The 18343-nt window shown below is 44.4% G+C and overlaps 1 protein-coding gene across 8 annotated transcripts in view; it reads left to right on the forward strand.

The window, feature by feature from the left end:
* GATAD1 (GATA zinc finger domain containing 1) overlaps positions 1-18067 on the forward strand; it is a 47664-nt gene extending 29597 nt beyond the window's left edge. For 3 of the 8 annotated variants that reach the window (XM_068126593.2, XM_068126595.2, XM_068126594.2), the window contains exons 2-6: positions 3277-3427; positions 4477-4602; positions 7582-7641; positions 7903-8083; positions 16919-18067. In XM_068126593.2, the coding sequence (XP_067982694.1) occupies positions 3278-3427; positions 4477-4602; positions 7582-7641; positions 7903-8083; positions 16919-17112 (711 nt within the window). In that variant the 5' untranslated portion in view covers position 3277 and the 3' untranslated portion in view covers positions 17113-18067. Of the gene's footprint in view, positions 1-1920; positions 2653-3276; positions 3428-4476; positions 4603-7581; positions 7642-7902; positions 8084-16918 lie in introns of those variants that run through there. The other 5 variants (XM_068126598.2, XM_078785846.1, XM_068126597.2 and 2 more) reach the window with 4 other exon arrangements.
* Positions 18068-18343: the final 276 nt, after the last annotated feature.

The raw sequence follows: 18343 nt of genomic DNA on the forward strand, positions 1-18343 counted from the left end.
CTGCTTGAAGACCGTGCCAGTTGGCCTGAGTGAAATGCCAGACTCGTCGACGCTGAGGAGGCTCTCTGAGAATGGTCAGAGAGATGTCCACTTTAACAAGCACATAATCAGAAGAGCCGATTGGAGCAGAAGAAGAGCAGCAGACATTTTCAGGGAAGTCAGTCATAACCAAGTCCAGAAGAGAAGATGCTCCGTTGACTGAGATCCGGGTTGGGAAATTGACAGATTGTGTCAGTCCCAGTGAGTCACAGAAGTCCTTTGCTGGAGTCATGGCTGGTGAGAGAGGTACCACCCCCAGCCAACAGGCATGGTGACAGTTGAAATCACCACATATGAGGAAGAGAGAGTTGGGATGGGTAGATAGAAGTTGGTCCATATTATCAGACAGCGAGATGTAGATGGAGTCATCACTGTTTGGTGGACGGTACAACACACATATGAACAAAAGGTGGGAGCGAAGGGGAAGCCGTAGCCAAAGGTATTCCTGGGGGTGAGGTGGAGAGAGGGCAGTGCAGGGCGAGTGAGGAAGAGTTTTTTAAATAAAGATAGCAACCCCACCTCCAGGAAGAGGCTCAGGTCTATCATACCGGAGGAGGGAGTAACCTGGGAAAGATACCAAGGAATCAGAGACATCATGAAGGAGGAAAGTTTCTGTTAAGCAGATCACGTCTGGTTTGTCAGAAGCAACCTGTATGGAGAGATCAGTTAAGTTTGAGCGAAGGCCCCGGAAGTTTGAGGTCCATACTGTTAAGGAAGAGGAAGAGGAAGGGGGAGCATCGGATACAGAACAGGGGGGGGGGGGGGGGGGGAGCGGTAGGGTAAGATGTGGAAGAGGAGGAAGAGGTAGGGAGAGCTGTTGAAGGTGTGTCAGAGATTACAGTATAGCTTGGAGAAAGGGAAGAATGGGGCAGACAAAAGGTTTGATGGTGATTGGGTCCAGTGAGGTGTTATTTGAGGAGGGGGAAGAGTGAGGCAGAAGGTTGAGGGAGAAGAAGGTGAAAGTTGGAAGGGGGAAGAAGCGGGGAGGACGCTTTGAGGAGGAGGGGTGAGAGGGGAGTCTAGGAGGGGAGGAGTGAGGGAGAGTCTCGGAGGGGAGGGGTGTGGGGGGAGTTTAGGAGGGAAGGGGCAGGGGGGGAGATTTGAAAGGGATGGGTGATGGGGAAGATTTGGGGGGGAGGGGCAAGGGGGAAGTCTTTATGTAATGGGCAATGTCTTAATGTAATGGAAATTAACGTGTGAATAAAACTCAATTTTTAATAAAAATGTGTATTTCTTATTGGTAAATGTTGTGTACTTATGGGGTTGTGTAAAATAAGATTATGGGGGGATAAGGGAAAGTAGCCATTGGGTTTTGGCGCGAGATTTGAACCAGCTTTTACCGCGATAATCCGGTTAGCGCCCGCGTTGTACATGGGCGAGTCCGGCATTCCCATTACTGTGTGGCATACAGGTGTAATTATCCGCCATCTAATTACATTTTAAATATATCCCTTGTGTGTGCGACAAGTTGTGTGTGTGACCTTGTGTGTGATTTAATCTGGATATGTCCCACCTAATGCGTTGGGAGCTACCTAACTGACTCACAAAGGCAACCTTATGTAAAGCCAGAATTGCCTGAATTTTTGAAACTAAAATTCTTAGCCGGTGGGTTCTAATTCTCTACATAACTATTTACAAATACATTCACCGAGGTTCCCCTTGGACTTGGTCTCAAGAGAAAATTTTTTTTGGGTAGAGTGGTGGACCTGGATGTGGATGTCTTCACTACATCGATGCTCCTGTTTCTTGAGCGTTTTCACCCACCAACTGGACACAGCAGGCTATATGCCATTATTCAGGCCATTTGTAGTGGCTTCTAAAAAAAAATAGGAAATAAACGACTTCTTCCACCGAGCTGCTGGATTGCGCAGTTCATTAATTGAGGGCGGTGAGGACATGGAGCTGCGCAAAGGCAGTTCATACATGTAATGAGGGTGGCAAATGGTATGGAGCAAAGGCCACAGAGCAAGCAGTCTAGCAAGGTGATTGGTACAAGAGCCACAGAGCAAGTGGTCCAGCAAGGTGATTGGTACAAGAGCCACAGAGCAAGTGGTCCAGCAAGGTGATTGGTACAAGAGCCACAGAACAAGTGGTCCAGCAAGGTGAGTGGTTCAACAGGGCTGTAGCATGGCGGTGCTTGTGATGGTCCAGGGGCAAGCGAGACGAGGCGGAAGCAAGGTACGGGCAAAAGCAACAACACGACAAGGAAAAGGTAAACCAGGTAATGCATGGGAACGAGCACCAGGTCCAATCAACATCGTCAGCTGGTCCCTGGTGTGCACTTACCTGGGGCAGTGGTGATTTGTACAAGGGCCAGGTGGTGCTGGTAGAGAGAGTTTGAGGTCCGCCCTACTCCTCCGCACCTATCCAGCATCTCAACCTCCTACTGCCCTAGCCCCCACCCTCCTGCCCCACCCGAATCCCCTTTACAGAGGTCGTCACTACATCATGTCTCCTATTGCCAAATTCCTACCCAATCCCCTCCACCCCCCAAGGATCCCCTAGGAAGGAAAAGGCAGAATTGCATGAAATTTTATTACCACGTCATGATCCATCTCTTATCCCTGTTTCCAGGAAGGCAAGTCCAGCCAGCGATCATCCCAGCATTGAATGGTGCGAAGGGGTTTCAATCAATTCTAACTACGCTACTATCATTACATTACACCTTTAAACTGTACCCAGAGATATACCCTGCCGATAGGCCTTTGCTAAACTATGGGGTTCTAAAAACCCAAATTCCCTTTGCCCACACATTAGTGCTCTTATAAATTCAGGCCTTACCCATCAAATTTTGCTTCTGTGCCAATGCACAATTTCGTGGCTGGGCAGTGTCGCTCCACTGGCAGCTCTGCCTACCTGCATACTCCCCTTACAGCACCCCTGCGGCGCCGGAGTCGCCTCCGAACCTACCGCTCATTACTGAACCTTGTTGGAAGCTCCTACTGGCTTTCTCCCTAATGCCCGCTATGTCGTCTAACGCACTGTCACAACCCCTTTCCAGGAGGGCAAGTCTGGCCGGCGATGATCCCATCGGTGGATTGTGCGAAGGGGTTTCAATCAATCCTAACTGACTTTATTCTTAGAAGAACCTTAAATACACCTTCAGTGGATGAATGAATGGAGTTAGCTGTGTTAATTATGCGTTGAGTTGTCATCCTGTATTTCCACTTTATTTGTCTCATTGCTGCCTTTTTGGAATCTATTAATTTTTTTCTCTCCCCTTCTTTCCACCTCTAGGATGCCGCTAGGGTTAAAACCGAGCTGCAGTTGCTGCCATACAGGTAGCACTGCTATGTGGCGCAGGAGCAGTCAGGGGGATGTTGTGTGCAACAGCTGCGCCATAGCTCCAGGAAGCTCAGGTGGCCATGGTAACAGTGTATCAAAGACAGTGAGTGCAACATTTGCAGTTTTGCTAAAATGCAATATAATAAAGCATAGCATGTGATTGAGATGGTTGTGGATTTTAAGAAAGTTGAGAGTTTATGACTGCCGGTTGCATCACATTACTTCTATTAGTAGATAACATGATAAGCTAGAATGACACTTGGTAGAGTGCATACCTCCTCTAGGCTGAAAAGTTTTCGTTTTGTGTCCCACTGATAGGCTGGATCTGGATTCGGAACTTTAAAACCAAAATCTAATCGGCTTGTTCTTGTCACCCAACCAACTCGTCCACCAAGTTTCGTCACAACTCGTCCATAACTTTTTGATATGTCATGCTATATATCGTTTTAGCCCTATCACTGAATAGTGAAGAATCACTAAAATTAAAAAAAAATTCTCATATCTGGATCCAGATTCAGATCTTCATCGAAAATCAATCGATTCTTCCTTGTCACACACCCAACCTGTCCATCAAGTTTCGTCCGAATCTGTCCATAACCTTTTGAAATATCCTGCTTTATAGATTGTTTTAGCCCTGTCACTCAATGTGAAGAATCACTAAAAAATTATAGTAGCCAGATATGGATCTCCACCAAAATCTATTCATGTCGTCCGTGACACGCACCCAACCTCTCTGCCAAATTTTGGCCGAATTCGTTCACAACGTTTTGAGATACCCTGTTCACAGACAGACAGACAGAAAGACAAACGGCCAAACAAAAAGACGTCACAACGAACGATACTTGCAGAGAGAAACACAGAGCACGATACTTGCAAAAAAGATCGGTTTAGTATTGTGACCTGTAGGCCGGTGACAAACAGACAGACAGAGAATAACAAACGCAACCGACCAATATACTTGAAAAAGCTTCGATTTTGCAAGTAACAAACAGACAGGGGTGAAAACATAACCTCCATCCACCTTCGGTGGCGGAGGTAATTAAGTTGAACATATATGGGCTTGTGGTGTGTATGAGTCTCACTGAATATGTGGTTTGTATCACAAGACCATGACCTATTTTGTAAAAACATAATCTGTCGTTTTGTCGACAGGGGAAACCGGAGGCCCATCGCCGGTCTGCCCGCCTGCGGAACACCAAAGCAAGAACGCAGCCAGCTGCTGACAGGAAACTCTCCAGCAAAGGAAAGGGCCGCAGGCACATCTTTAAGTTGAAAAATGTGCGTGCACCACATGTTGCAAAATGTGTTGAAAAATGTCTTTAGGCATGTCTGTATGACTACAGCGTAACAATTAATACCCTCGCCAGAGGAAGAGGTTATTGCATTTGAGTCCTTTTGTTACTTGCAAAATCAAAGATTTTTCAAGTACATTGGTAGGTTGCATTTGTTATTCTGGCTGTCTGTCTGTCTGTCTGTCTGTCTGTCTGTCTGCTTGTTTGTTTGTCACCGGCCTACAGGTCACAATTCTAAACTGAGTCTGTCTGTCTGCTTGTTTGTTTGTCACCGGCCTACAGGTCACAATTCTAAACTGATCGTCACAAAACTTCATCAAGTTGTAGAGGTAGTCACAATTGAGAAGCCTATTGATTTCGAGGTCAAAGGTCAAAGGTCATCTGGAGGTCAAATTTCTAAAATCACCATTTTAAATCCAATTGACTTGAAAATTGAACAGCATATTGTATATTGAGTCAATACATTCTTGTTTCTGTCTGTTTGTCCACACAGAATAAATATTATTTTCTCTGCAACACTTGATCCGATTGACAGGAAATTTTCACCATAGTTGCAACTCCTCCTGTGGAACTTCGAATGATAATTATGACGTCATAGATCACGTGTTATGGGCGCCATCTTGGAAAAAACGAAAAACCGCCTTTATATCTCCGAAAGCGCTGCATAGAAAAAAAATGAGCCATGGCTCATTGTAAAGAACTCTCCATGGGGAATAACATATGTTAATGATGATGTCATAGGTTCCTCCATTATGACGTCATAATTTGACAAGTACAAAACTTCATCCGATGAGGATGAAATTTATTGAGCGTCATCTATGGATAATTTGGTGGAGAGAAAAAAATAACGATGACGTCATCAGTCACTTGGTTCGGCCGCCATATTTGTTTTAACTTTAACACAAAAGCCTTAAAAACCACCAAAAACACGTCCGGGTGAGGGTCTGCAATCTCTGATTGCGCTTTCTTGGTGTAATTGCATTCTAAACGTTTTTGTCTAACAGGTTGGTGCAGCGGTAGTGCACTTACCTTTGAGTTGTCTCATCTGGGTTTGATTCCATATCTGACAATAGACCATCACATTTGTGCTTTGTAGGCAGGGTGTTGCTCACAAAGCTCACCTTCCCTCAGGTTGACGTTAATCTGGTTGTCCCGTCTCCTAGAATCAGTTGGTAGGCATGATATTGTTACGGATCTCGGGGGTTGGCGCTCCCCTTATCAAGGGGGGATTAATCCCCTTGTCTGTTAAGCTGGCCGTCCCGAGTCCTGGGAAGCTATAACGTCTATAACAGACAAACATACGCACTCACACAGGATTGCAGCTGGTAGGGTGGAAGGTCCAGGTCGATGGTCCAGGCGATGGGGTCCAGGCTCCAGGTGAGGCTCCGGTACCGTGGGCGAAAACCCGGCAGGCAGCTTCGCGCGTATCGTTCGACGCGAGCGGACCTTACATATGGTGGGGGGGGGGGGGGGGGGGGCGGGGGGGAGGGGGGGGAGAAGGCTCGTGTCCTTTAGCGTGTCACAGATGGACGGTCGTGCTAAACACTCCCTCTCTCTCTCCAATTCTCATTCAGCGCCAGCGAGTGAGTCCCCCCTTTTCCAATGTGCGCTCCGTATCAAAAGCAGTCTTTGAAAGAAGTCCGTTTGCCAGCGTGCGCGGTCCTCAAGTCCGATTCCAAGAGCGCCGCTGAACAAGTCCGTGAAAGGGCTTGGCGCTCGCGCTTATATATCGCGCTTCAAGATCACTACGCGCTTCATCAAGCCACGCCCGCCAGTGATATTTCATCAGCCCTGGTTGGCTGGTGGGGGCTTACCGGCCACGCCTTTGATGACTAGTTGACGTGGCCACACCTTGTTCCTGGCGCTCCGCCCCCTTCTTCCTCGAGTCGACCGCATGGTCAATGGCGGCGCTTGAGCGAACGCTAACCAAGGCGCGTAACAGAATTTGGAGAGAGGTCGCAAAATGAACAAAAGGGCCTACTCCTTATTTGATTGATGCAACGCAGATTCAACTATTGGGAACACAGCCTTAACTAAAACACATAATAAGGAAATAACTGTAATTTCTAAGGTGGCCTACGTGTTGCTGTGGCCTAACTAGGGGTGCAACCTTTAACCTTTACTGTGATATTTACAAGTGAGGGTTCTAAAACCGCAACAATATATCCAAATGTAGCTTTTGTGAGTTCCAGCTGGTGCCCTGAACTAATTAGAAATTAATACCACCTTCAGTCGAACGTTAGGAATGGCCATCCAGTTCGTGAAAGCCCTGGGTCAAAAACGCCCCCAGCCAACGCCACAAAGAGGTAGGAATAATTGTGGCCATTGAAGAAGTAGTAGTGGCAGTTAATAATAATAGTTAGTAGTAGTAGTAGTAGTAGTAGTAGTAGTAGTAGTAGTAGTTACAAGATAGATTGGACGTATTCACACTCACCATTGAGTTATCTAATGAGGATTTTAATCCTGTCCCAACTATAAACTGTTGTCGTGGTGTTTTGTGCAACATCCCTCGGATGGAAGTTGAAACGGGACGTTAAATTCTCACGTTGTCTTTGACAAGGAAGAGGTAAGTTATCACGGACACCCTGAACTAGTTACAAATTCTAGTTCCTGGAAGGCAATGGGAAACCACCCAACATAAACTTGCCAAGACATTGCTTTGGCAGCACCAACACCGAGCACTCTGCCAATAGTATGGTAGTGGTAGTAGTGGATGATATTAAGAATTTTTTTTTCTTTATTTGGACTTGGATTGTACCTTGTATATATTGGTAAAAAATAGCAGTTGTCAGATAAAATGTCCTTTTGTTTTTGATGTCCTCAGAAAAAAGTTGGTTTTTATTTGACAGCTTTTGGATTTTATTAACTCAAAGATTGAGCTATTTTATTTCCTGTTGTGTGATTTATTTATTTATTTATTTTTCTGATATTCTCTGGGGCTTTCCATTTTTTATTTTTTATTCAGCCTCTCAGGGCTCCTGAAGCTGTTGCTACGGTTGTGACAAGCGACTCTATTTTGTACCAGGTAATTTATCTCTAGACAGATAACATTCAACGCTACTTTCCGTTTCCGTAATGCGCTTTCAACAAATGCCCATGCATGTTTTAATATGAGGCAGTGGTGGTGGTGCTGGTAGCATGTTTCAATAACATGAAAGTGATGTTTTTATACAAAGCATAATTTAAGCTTAAATTTTAAATTGACCAACCTTGTTAACTCTGCACCACCACTACTCGTTAACTGTAGCTGAAGAATGATGACGCTTGGATCTTTCCATGCATATAGGGTATTTACTACCAAGTTGGCGATGTGGTGTCTGTGCTGGATGAGGAAGGGGAGCTGTACTTTGCTCAGATTAAGGGCTTCATGCAAGACCAGTATTGCGAGAAGAGTGCAGTCATCACATGGTTACTACCAACGACAGGCAGTCCAAAGGGAAAATTTGACCCATCCACGTACATCCTGGGTGAGTGCTAGCTGTGCATGTACATATGCAGTTATTGTAGTGCTGTAGTACTTCTCTGAATGTCTGTCCACGAGAGTGAGGGGTTTTATAAGCCTCCGTTGGACTTGGTCCGAAACAGGGGATTATGGATTTGGTCTCGTTTGTTCGTCAGTGCGTACGTGTGTCTGCAACCATATCTCGGAGATGTATGGACCAATTTTGTTCATACTTGGCACAAAGATAATACATGATGGTATACATACGCACATCATTTTGTTTCGTGATGTGATCAAAGTTGATCAACTGGCAGCCATTTTAGTTGTAAAAAAAAAAACAACCAATGCTGAGCACGTCCTCAACCATTTCTCAGACATGCATTTGCTGATGTTGTTCAAACTTTGCACACAGGTAATGAATTATGGCTTGCACACGTCATTTTTTTTCTTCTGAGATCACATCCAAGATGGCCGACTGGTGGCCATTTTGTTACTTTAATGCGTCTCCAGCAATTTCTCGGACATGCATGGTCTGATTTTGTTCAAACTTGGCACTAGCACAGTATATGATGGCATACATGTGCACCTCCCTTTATTTTGCGAACTGATCAAAGATGGCTGACTCGTAGACTGGTGGCCATTTTAGTTGTAGAAAAAACAAAAACCCATATTGGCCACGTCCTCAACCATTTCTCAGACATGCATTTACCAATCTTGTTCAAATTTGGGACACAGATAATGAATGATAGGTGACATCTGCTCGTCAATTTTTTTTTTCAAGATAGGATCCAAGATTGCTGACTGGGGACCATTTTGTTGCTAGAATATGTCCCAATCCATTTCTCGGACATGCAAGGACAGATTTTCTTCAAACTTGGCACAAAGACAATACATGAGCATACATATGCAGAAGATTTTGTTTTCTCATCTGGCCAAAGATGGCTGACTGATGGCCTTTAACTCCGTACAGCAAAATAACATTACAAAAACCATGGCAGGGGCTGTGACATTTTATGTCTTTTTCTTCTTGTTGTTTGCTGCATTCTTGTGCAACTGACATGGAAAAATAATGCATCGTTTTAGAAGGCTCAGATATCGAAAAATACTAAGTATGTCGAAATTATCCAAACTATTTACATCTGGGTTAAAAGACTATGGAATGTGCTTTGAGAGACCATTCCCTCAAATTAGGGGTGGCCCTGCGTGTGAAGCGAAAGGCGGAGTTAAGCAGTTTGTTCACTTCGTCTGTCTACAGATGTCGTTCTATGATCAAGGAACAACTTGATTTCATTTGAATGTTACATTTTGAATACTGGAGAACACGAATCTGAAAATAAACTGCAAAGAGTACATTTATATAAACAGGTACTGCTGGAAGCTCTAGCCAACTAGCTGGCAGTGTGACTACTTCTGTTTAAAGTTCTCTTAGGAAAGTCAGGAGTATGAAGTGGAGCCTACTTGGCCGCAAAGTTAATATCCGTATAGGAGTGTGGCATGTCCGCGCCATGTCTGAAACGTCAAAGTCGGCTCAAGTTATCAGATAAATGCAAATACACCATCTCGACATACTAGGTATTAGTGAGTGCCGTTGGACCAGTTCAGGGCGCCAAACGACCAGTGATGGAACCACCATTCTCTACTCTGGACTGAAGAAGCTCCAAAAGGCAGAAACAGAGTCAAAGTAGAAAACATCTCGACATTGCCAAACTCAAGTCTCAAGACAACAGAAGAGACTTTGTCATAGAGCAAAGGAAGCGTTTTAGGGCATTAGCAACCAAAAAAGAGGAAGACGACCAAGATGTCATGAGGAAATGGGACACCATTAAAGAGGGATGCAAATAAACTGTACAGAAAGTCATTGGTTTTAGAAAGAAAAAATATATAAAGAATGTTTGACACTTGGGATATGGAAGAAAATTGACGAAAGGAAGCAATTGAAGGGAAAGATGTGAGCACAAAGCTACCGAGACTTTGGGAACAGGTCCAACAGGCTTACAAGGCTAAACATAATAAAGTCAAGAAGAGTGCATGCAAAGACAAGAGGTCATTTTTAGAGGAATTAGCTGGTGAAGCTGAACAGGCTGCAGTAAGGGCAGAGATGAGCACAGTGTATAAGATCACCTAACTGTGCGGTAAAAACGCCAATCACTCTGCCCCTGTGAAAGATAAAGGGGGGAATGTTATACCAATAGTGTGGCAGCCAGCAGCAAAGTGGGTTCAACATTTCCATGATGTCCTGAACAGCCCAGAGCCAAATGAACCAGCTGGTCCTCTACCAGCAGAGAATATCCTTGGGATCAACATTGAGCCACCTTCTGAAGAAGAAGTCAGGGTTGCCATCAAAGCCACGAGGATGGGAAATGCCCCTGGCATTGATTCCATCCATGCGGAAATGCTTAAAGCTGACATCAGTACTGCCACAAGGGTGCTCACTGACCTCTTCAAAGTGGTTTGGACCAAGGACATTGTTCTCGCTGGCTGGACAAAAGGCTACCCAAGATTGGCTAGCTCATTGTCAAGCTACCCAAGAAAGGTGATCTTGGTAACTATGACAACTGGTGGGAATAACACAACTTTCAATCCCCAGCAAGATCTTCTGTAGGATACTCCTCAACAGAATTGACAAGGTTATTGACACCAAGTTGAGAGAGGAGCAAGCAGGATTCAGAGCAGGAAGAGGGTGCATCGACAAAATTTTTCCAATACGTAACATCACTGAACAATGCTTAGAATGGAATACACCTCTTTATATCAACTTCATTGACTTCAATAAGGCATTCGATAGTGTACGTAGAGCGAGCCTGTGGCAGATACTGAGATCTTATGGAATTCCCCAGAAGATGATCACTCTAATAAGCAAATTCTATGAACACTTTGAATGCAGTGTCATCATGAATAAGAGTGGTTCCCGGTGGAGTCTGGAGTTCGCCAAGGTTGTATTATATCACCTATCCTCTTTCTGATTACTATTGACTGGATCACGAGGAACGCCATTTCTAATAGACCTAGAGGCATCCAGTGGACCCTTTCCTCCCAACTTGAAGATCTGGACTTTGCTGATGATTTAGCTGTTTTGTCATCAAGGAACACGCATTTGAAAGGAAGAACTGACAGGCTAGATAGCTTTTCCAGAAGGACAGGTCTTAATATGAATACCACCAAGACCAAGGTGATGAACATCAACACCGCACCTTCTTCACCCATTACTGTAAATGGAGAAGCCCTAGAGACGGTAGATGAGTTTACATACTGAGGCAGTCTAATCAGCAAAGACAATGGAGCCAAGAAAGACACCAAGGCAAGACTCCACAAAGCTTGTAATACATTCGCTCAACTCCATTCTCTCTGGAAGTCGAAGCAGTACAGCTTGAAGACAAAGATAAGACTTTATAACAGCAATGCCAAGTCTGTTCTTCTGTACAGCTCTTGAGTGCTGGTGGGTAATTAAGTCAGATATGCACAAGGTGGAGTCTTTCCACAATGGATGCTTTGGGGGAAAAAAAATCCGCCCCATCTTTTGGCTTAAGATATCCAACAAGATCTTGCATTAACAAACCGGTTGCCACAGCATTGCCCTTGATATTAAGCGTTGCCGCCTCCAATGGCTTGGCTACGTGCTTAGCATGTCCCCTGACAGAATCCCCAATGTTGCTTTGGGATGGACACCGCCAGGAAGAAGGAAAACAGGCAGGCCAAAAACAACTTGGCATAGGACTATGGTAGCTGATCTGGAAGAGTTGGGTCTATCATGGTGTGAGGTACATAATGTATCTCACGATAAAGATAAATGGTGAAAGCCTGTAGCAGCCTTATTTCCCATTGGAATGAAGAGGATAAGTAAGGAAGTAAGAACATGAATCGGAGCACGAACCTGTAGTTTAGCAGTAATTTTGTTTTAAATTTGGCAAATTGTAAGGAATCGCACATACGCAGAGGAGTAAGGTAATTTATTTAGTCTGTCTGGCAGTGAAACAAAATAACAAATCCATATTTGTTTTTACATACAGCAATACCCTGTTTTACGCCATTTCGACCTACGTCAAATCCGACTTTACGCCACTTCTTCTAGAGTAAATTTCAGTTCAGCGAACGTCATTATGTGCGACTTTACGTCACTCCTACATCATAATAGGAGGACGTGAAAAAAAAAAATTTAAAATAAATAAAATAGTACATAAAAATTAACAATAAAAGAAGCTAAAAAACAATTTAAAATACAATAAAAAGCACATTAAAAATATAAAAAATGTACGTACAGTATACGTACGCATAGCTGCTGGTTCTCATTCAAAACAAAGGCAACGCCATATGCATTTTGTCCTGTGCTGCGGTCGCGTGCTTGCTTTGCCTTTCGCTGTTATTTTTGTGATTATTCCTTTACTGTGTAAAACAACCAACACAATGTGGCAACGGCGAAACATGACGACGATGCCGGCTCGGACGACCGTCCACGGCAGACGTCACGTCACGTTACGTCACCATGCAGAGTGTGCAGTGTCCGCGACGAGGTCAGGCCCCAGGGCCCATGGCCCATGTGAAACGAACGACCGTGTCATGCCTCGAGCCGGGGTGCCTCGTCGGGAAACTCGCCGGGCACCTCGCCGGCATCCGGCGTCGACGAACCGATCGACGTGTGCATGTGCACATGTGCATGGATTTGCAAATGCCTGCCTGTACATCGTCGTTTCTGCGTATATCGCATCGTCCAAAAAAAAAAGAAGCACGCAACTTCGGCTGCTCGAGGAAAGACGGGGCACGTCTACGACTAGGAGGCGAGCGTCGATTCAGGGCGGCCGGGTTCACGGAACCCTGAGCTCGTTCGTTCGTCACAGACAACACGACACGACACGACCACCGGTGAAACTGCTCGGACACGTTGGGTAAAGCACGCCGCGGTGAAGCGGGCCGCGGAGCCACTCGGCACACAAGCCCGTTCACGGTCGACATGTCCGTGCCGGTCACCCCATTCGAGGAGAAGACCCGACCGATAGAAAACAACAGAGGTACTCCCGACGGGGAGCGGCAAAGATTCAGGGCGAAGCCGCAGCCTCTTCCAGTTATTGTCCCCCGCCGCTCAGCGGAGCGATTTGGGGACTATGGCTTTCCCCTCCGTTCGTGTGTCCGTCCGTCCATCCGTGCGTGTGTGCGTGCGGGCGTGCATGCGTGCGTAAGCGAAGGACCGCATTCGAATTTGGTGTGTGGGGGCAACCCACGTCAAAATCCAAGATGGCCACCGCCATGTATGTCTGATGCCATGTATGTCTGAACCTTGTAACCTGCATATCTTGAAAAATAAGCGAAGTACCAACTTCTAATCTGGTGTGTGGGTGTATCTAGGCATAAGGAAGAACGCTATTGAAAATTGGGTCGCCACGTCAAAATCCAAGATGGCCGCCGCTATGTATGTCTGAACATTGTGAGATGAATATCTTGAAAAATAAGCGAAGTACCAACTTCTAATTTGGTGTGTGGGTGTATCTCGGCATAAGGACGAACGCTATTGAAATTTGGGTCGCCACGCCAAAATACAAGATGGCCGCCACCATATATATGTCTGAAACTTGTGAGCGAAATATCTCGAAAAATAAGCGAAGTACCAACGTCTAATCTGGTGTGTGGGTGTATCTAGGCACAAGGAAGAACGCTGTTTAAAATCGGGTCGCCACGTCAAAAGCCAAGATGGCCGCCGCCATGTATGTCTGAAACTTGTGAGATGAATATCTTGAAAAATAAGCAAAGTACCAACGTCTAATCTGGTGTGTGGGTGTATCTAGGCACAAGGAAGAACGCTGTTTAAAATCGGGTCGCCACGTCAAAATCCAAGATGGCCGCCGCCATGTATGTCTGATGCCATGTATGTCTGAACCTTGTAACCTGCATATCTTGAAAAATAAGCGAAGTACCAACTTCTAATCTGGTGTGTGGTTGTATCTAGGCATAAGGAAGAACGCTATTGAAAATTGGGTCGCCACGTCAAAATCCAAGATGGCCGCCACCATATATATGTCTGAAACTTGTGAGCGAAATATCTCCAACAATAAGCGAAGTACCAACTTCTAATCTGGTGTGTGGGTGTATCTAGGCATAAGGAAGAACGCTATTGAAAATTGGGTCGCCACGTCAAAATCCAAGATGGCCGCCACCATATATATGTCTGAAACTTGTGAGCGAAATATCTCGAACAATAAGCGAAGTACCAACGTCTAATCTGGTGTGTGGGTGTATCTATTGGTGTCGCCACGTCAAAATCCAAGATGGCCACCACCATGTATGTCTGAACCTTGTGAGATGAATATCTTGAAAAATAAGCGAAGTACCAACTTCTAATTTGGTGTGTGGGTGGATCTCGGCATAAGGAAGAACGCTATTGTAAATTGGGTCGCCACGTCAAAATCCAATATGGCCGCCACCATATATATGGCTGAACCTTGTGAGCGTAATATCTTGAAAAATAAGCAAAGCACCAACTTCTAATCTGGTGTTTGGGTGTATCTAGGCACAAGGAAGAACGCTTTTGAAAATTGGGTCGCCACGTCAAAATCCAAGATGGCCGCCGCCATGTATGTCTGAACCTTGTGAGCGGAATATCTTGAAAAATAAGCGAAGTACCAACTTCTAATCTGGTGTGTGGGTGTATCTAGGCATAAGGAAGAACGCTATTGAAAATTGGGTGGCCACGTCAAAATCCAATATAGCCACCTCCATGTATGTCTGAACCTTGTGAGCGAAATATCATATCATAGCATGTTTTCTGCGTCTTAAACTTTGTCAACTCACATCACTTCACCGACGGGGGACCTAGGCGTAACGCTTGTTTACTCTAGTTTTACGGTGTTTGTCTTCATTTTAAGGCATTTTTAAGGCTTTACCACCAGTTTACGTCAAAAACCGAGTTACGTCACGGCTTATGGAATTAATTAATGACGTAGGCCGGGGTATTGCTGTATTGGAATCGTATTGTTTTTACAGAAGTCATAAATGACACAAATACCAGGCATGCATAAATAATGTAACGTGTTACTTACATGGGGAGGGGGGGGGGGGGGTTGGGGGGGGGGAGGTGTAAGGGGTGTAAAATACATAATCAGTGCATCAATGGCGGTAAACTTCTGAATTTTTAGTTTTTCCTCCTTTAACATTTTTATTTTATTTCAAATGAATTATGTACTTTAACACTGCAGATCACAAATTGCCTTGTTTGCATTTTTACAACTCCATTTAGCAGAACTTGAACAAAAATTTTACACCATCTCAACCAATCACATTTCCCGCTCGCTTTCTCAGCTTTGGGAAATATTGAGATTCAGACAAAAATAGCAGCTCATAGGAAATATAGATAGTGCTCAGAAACACAAAGCAAGAGTTTAAAAGACCCCTTCCTATGTCCTTTTTCTCAAGACTGCTCGATAAACAAGATGTTCTATAAACAAGGTGTGGGATCAGGTTTTGTATGAATGCTCTGGTTTATTATTACTCCTGCCAGGGGATAATGCATTCAATCGTGTGTGTGTGTGTGTGTGTGTGTGTGTGTGTGTGTGTGTGTGTGTGTGTGTGTGTGTGTGTGTGTGTGTGTGTGTGTGTGTGTGTGTGTGTGTGTGTGTGTGTGTGTGTGCACGCGTGCACGTATGTGTGTTTGCATGTTTGTGTGTTTGTGAACAAGATATCTGGAAAAGTTCTGAACGGATTTGGATGAAAGTTGGTGGGATGATTGCCCTTGGGATAAGGAAGAATTGGTTAGTTTTTGGTGAAGCTCAGGATATTATTCCAGATCCAGGAATTTTTTGAAGGATTTTTTACCATTGGAAGATAGGGCTCAGCAGCGGCCACCCATGGCAGGAGTATGCCCTCTACTGAGAGGCGTTCTAGTTTTATTTTGCTTTGATTTACTTGTTATTATTGATGCTGCAGCAAGGAGCGTGAGTATTGTGATCATCCTGTCTGCATGTTTGTTTGTTTGTTTTTTGGCAAATAACCAGACAGCGAGGGCTGTTAGAATCGCCAAATTTGGCACAAACCTTCATAGTGTAAATGTCTCGGACGAGTTCCACTTTGAGGTCACAAGGAAAAATATGAAATTAATTTTAGTATCGTGCTATATTTACGTGAATTTTTCAGTGACCACATATTTTTGTACGTACAATGTGAAGCTCTGTGCCAAGTTTGGTAATTCTAGCATGCTCATATTGTTGTGTTATTCTGCCATCAAACAGGCAAACACACAGATACATTAATTGCAATACTAATGCACCGAGCCGAGGCAGGAAACCAAAATAATAAGTAGGCACAAAGAGCTCAAGAGACTTCAGTTGAAAGGGAGAGGTAACTTTCTCTATTCTGATCAACAGCAGCTGTGACCAAGGAGCAGAAACGGCTGATATTAACCAGGGATAGAAGAAAGGTTCGAGAGCCATTCTTTTGCACCCTTGACACCCACCTCCCCTCCCCAAATCCTCACCTGGTTTTAGATAATGTAATTTTAAGTATCAATGTAATTTCCATGGATAGTTAGGTTTGATGGGCATTGTGTAATGGGCAGTCCCTTTATCTCTCTGTGCACATGCAGGCCGATAGGGTAGTTTGCGCTTGCTGGGCTTGCAGGCCTATCACTGAGTTAAGCTCTGTGGACGTGCAGGCCCGTCGCCGAGTCTCGCATCGGCATGCAGGCCTGCTGCTAAGTCTCGCTGCGTGGGCGCACAGACGGCTTGTTGTCGAGTCTTGCTCGGTAGGCGAGCAGGCTCCTAGACGAGTCGCTCATAGGCATGCGTTGGAGTTGTGATTGGTGCACATGCATGCCCATTGCTGAGTCGTGTCAGGATAAATTGCTTGTATAATGCTGACCGGTGTAATGTGAGGGGTGCAGGCCCAGAGGAAGAACTTCCTCGTCGGATGGAGTTTTTGGAGTTTGTGTCCCACGCCCCATCAGAGTACTTTCATTCTCGCTGTTCACCATATCCCACCCTTGCCATACACACTGACAAGTGTTGCACTTGGACACATCTGCCGCTTTGTGTTGGGGGTTCTTCTACAGCTCAGCAGACAAAGTGTGTCCTTTAGTTCGCTGACTACTAAAAGAGACAAGATTCAGCAGAATGGTCATTCATATTAGATCAGCACTACCTTGCTGTTTTATTTTATTTTTTATTTTTTCAATTCCCTTAAAAAATCCCACTTGGAATTTTCCACCTTGACTTTCAATTTTGCTTTTGCTCAAGATTATGCTCAAGATCAAGATCATGTTTCATTTTTGACAAAAAAGAAAACCAATTGTGGAGAAGCGGATCACTCGTGTAAGATTGGAGGACTGCACAAAGAATCATGGTGGCAAGAGGATCCTCGTCACTTCTGGCCTACATTTCTGAGATTTTGAGGCCAGGATGACCATCTATTGTGTGTTAAGTCGTACTGATTTAGCCAACCTATTTGGAATGTGCAATGCCATTCCATATGAAGGAAAGCAGATTGTATGAAGGCCATGATTCTGCCTAAGCATTGTACGTTACTGTGGTTGCCGTTAGACAAATATCAAGTGTTGTTCATCGCCAATCCACAATTCTTCGAATGCGTTAGAAAACAAAAGGGTACGAATCTGACATGTTTAAACCCAATGTGAAGGTAAATGGTATTTGTTCTTCAAAAACCAAGTTTTCTCTAGTTATCATGCAGGTTAATTTTATTGATATTGAAGAGATGCTATATCAACAGTACAACTTAAAACTGCAAATATGAGTTCTCGTGCAGTTTTTGAAGAAAGTTTTAGCCTTCACTTACCCTCTTATTGATGGGAACGAAGTACGATGACACGTACGCATAGATAAAGGCAGCGGATCACAGGACTCGATCACATTGTTGAATTATGTACGCATCATGTTGTGTTTCATGCAAGGCAAGGTGTCCTTTTGTAATTTTATATTCCACATTGCAATAGTGGTTCTGGTCAAATATTGCGTAAATGTTTGTATCATAAAGTTGCTGTTGTGATAAATAAATAATAAAATTGCAATTAATTTTGTAGGTTTGTGGTCCCATCATTGTTAGGATGAAACATCTAACCTTTAAAACGATTGTAACATTGCTACAGAATAGTAATGCAAAGCATAATGGGAGAAAAATTAACACCAAGATGCTCTGATGTACATTTTGGCTTAAATTATCCATGCCAATATCAGCACATGAGCAAACGAAGCCTGATGCATTGTATCCCATTGACAGCGATGACGATGGGGAAGATCTGACATGAGCATAACAATATGGCTGAGGAGAGAAAACAAATATTTGCAGAAAAATG

Source organism: Myxine glutinosa, chromosome 10 (assembly GCF_964187855.1).
Source record: "Myxine glutinosa chromosome 10, kmMyxGlut1.1, whole genome shotgun sequence".
Lineage (NCBI taxonomy): Eukaryota > Metazoa > Chordata > Myxini > Myxiniformes > Myxinidae > Myxine > Myxine glutinosa.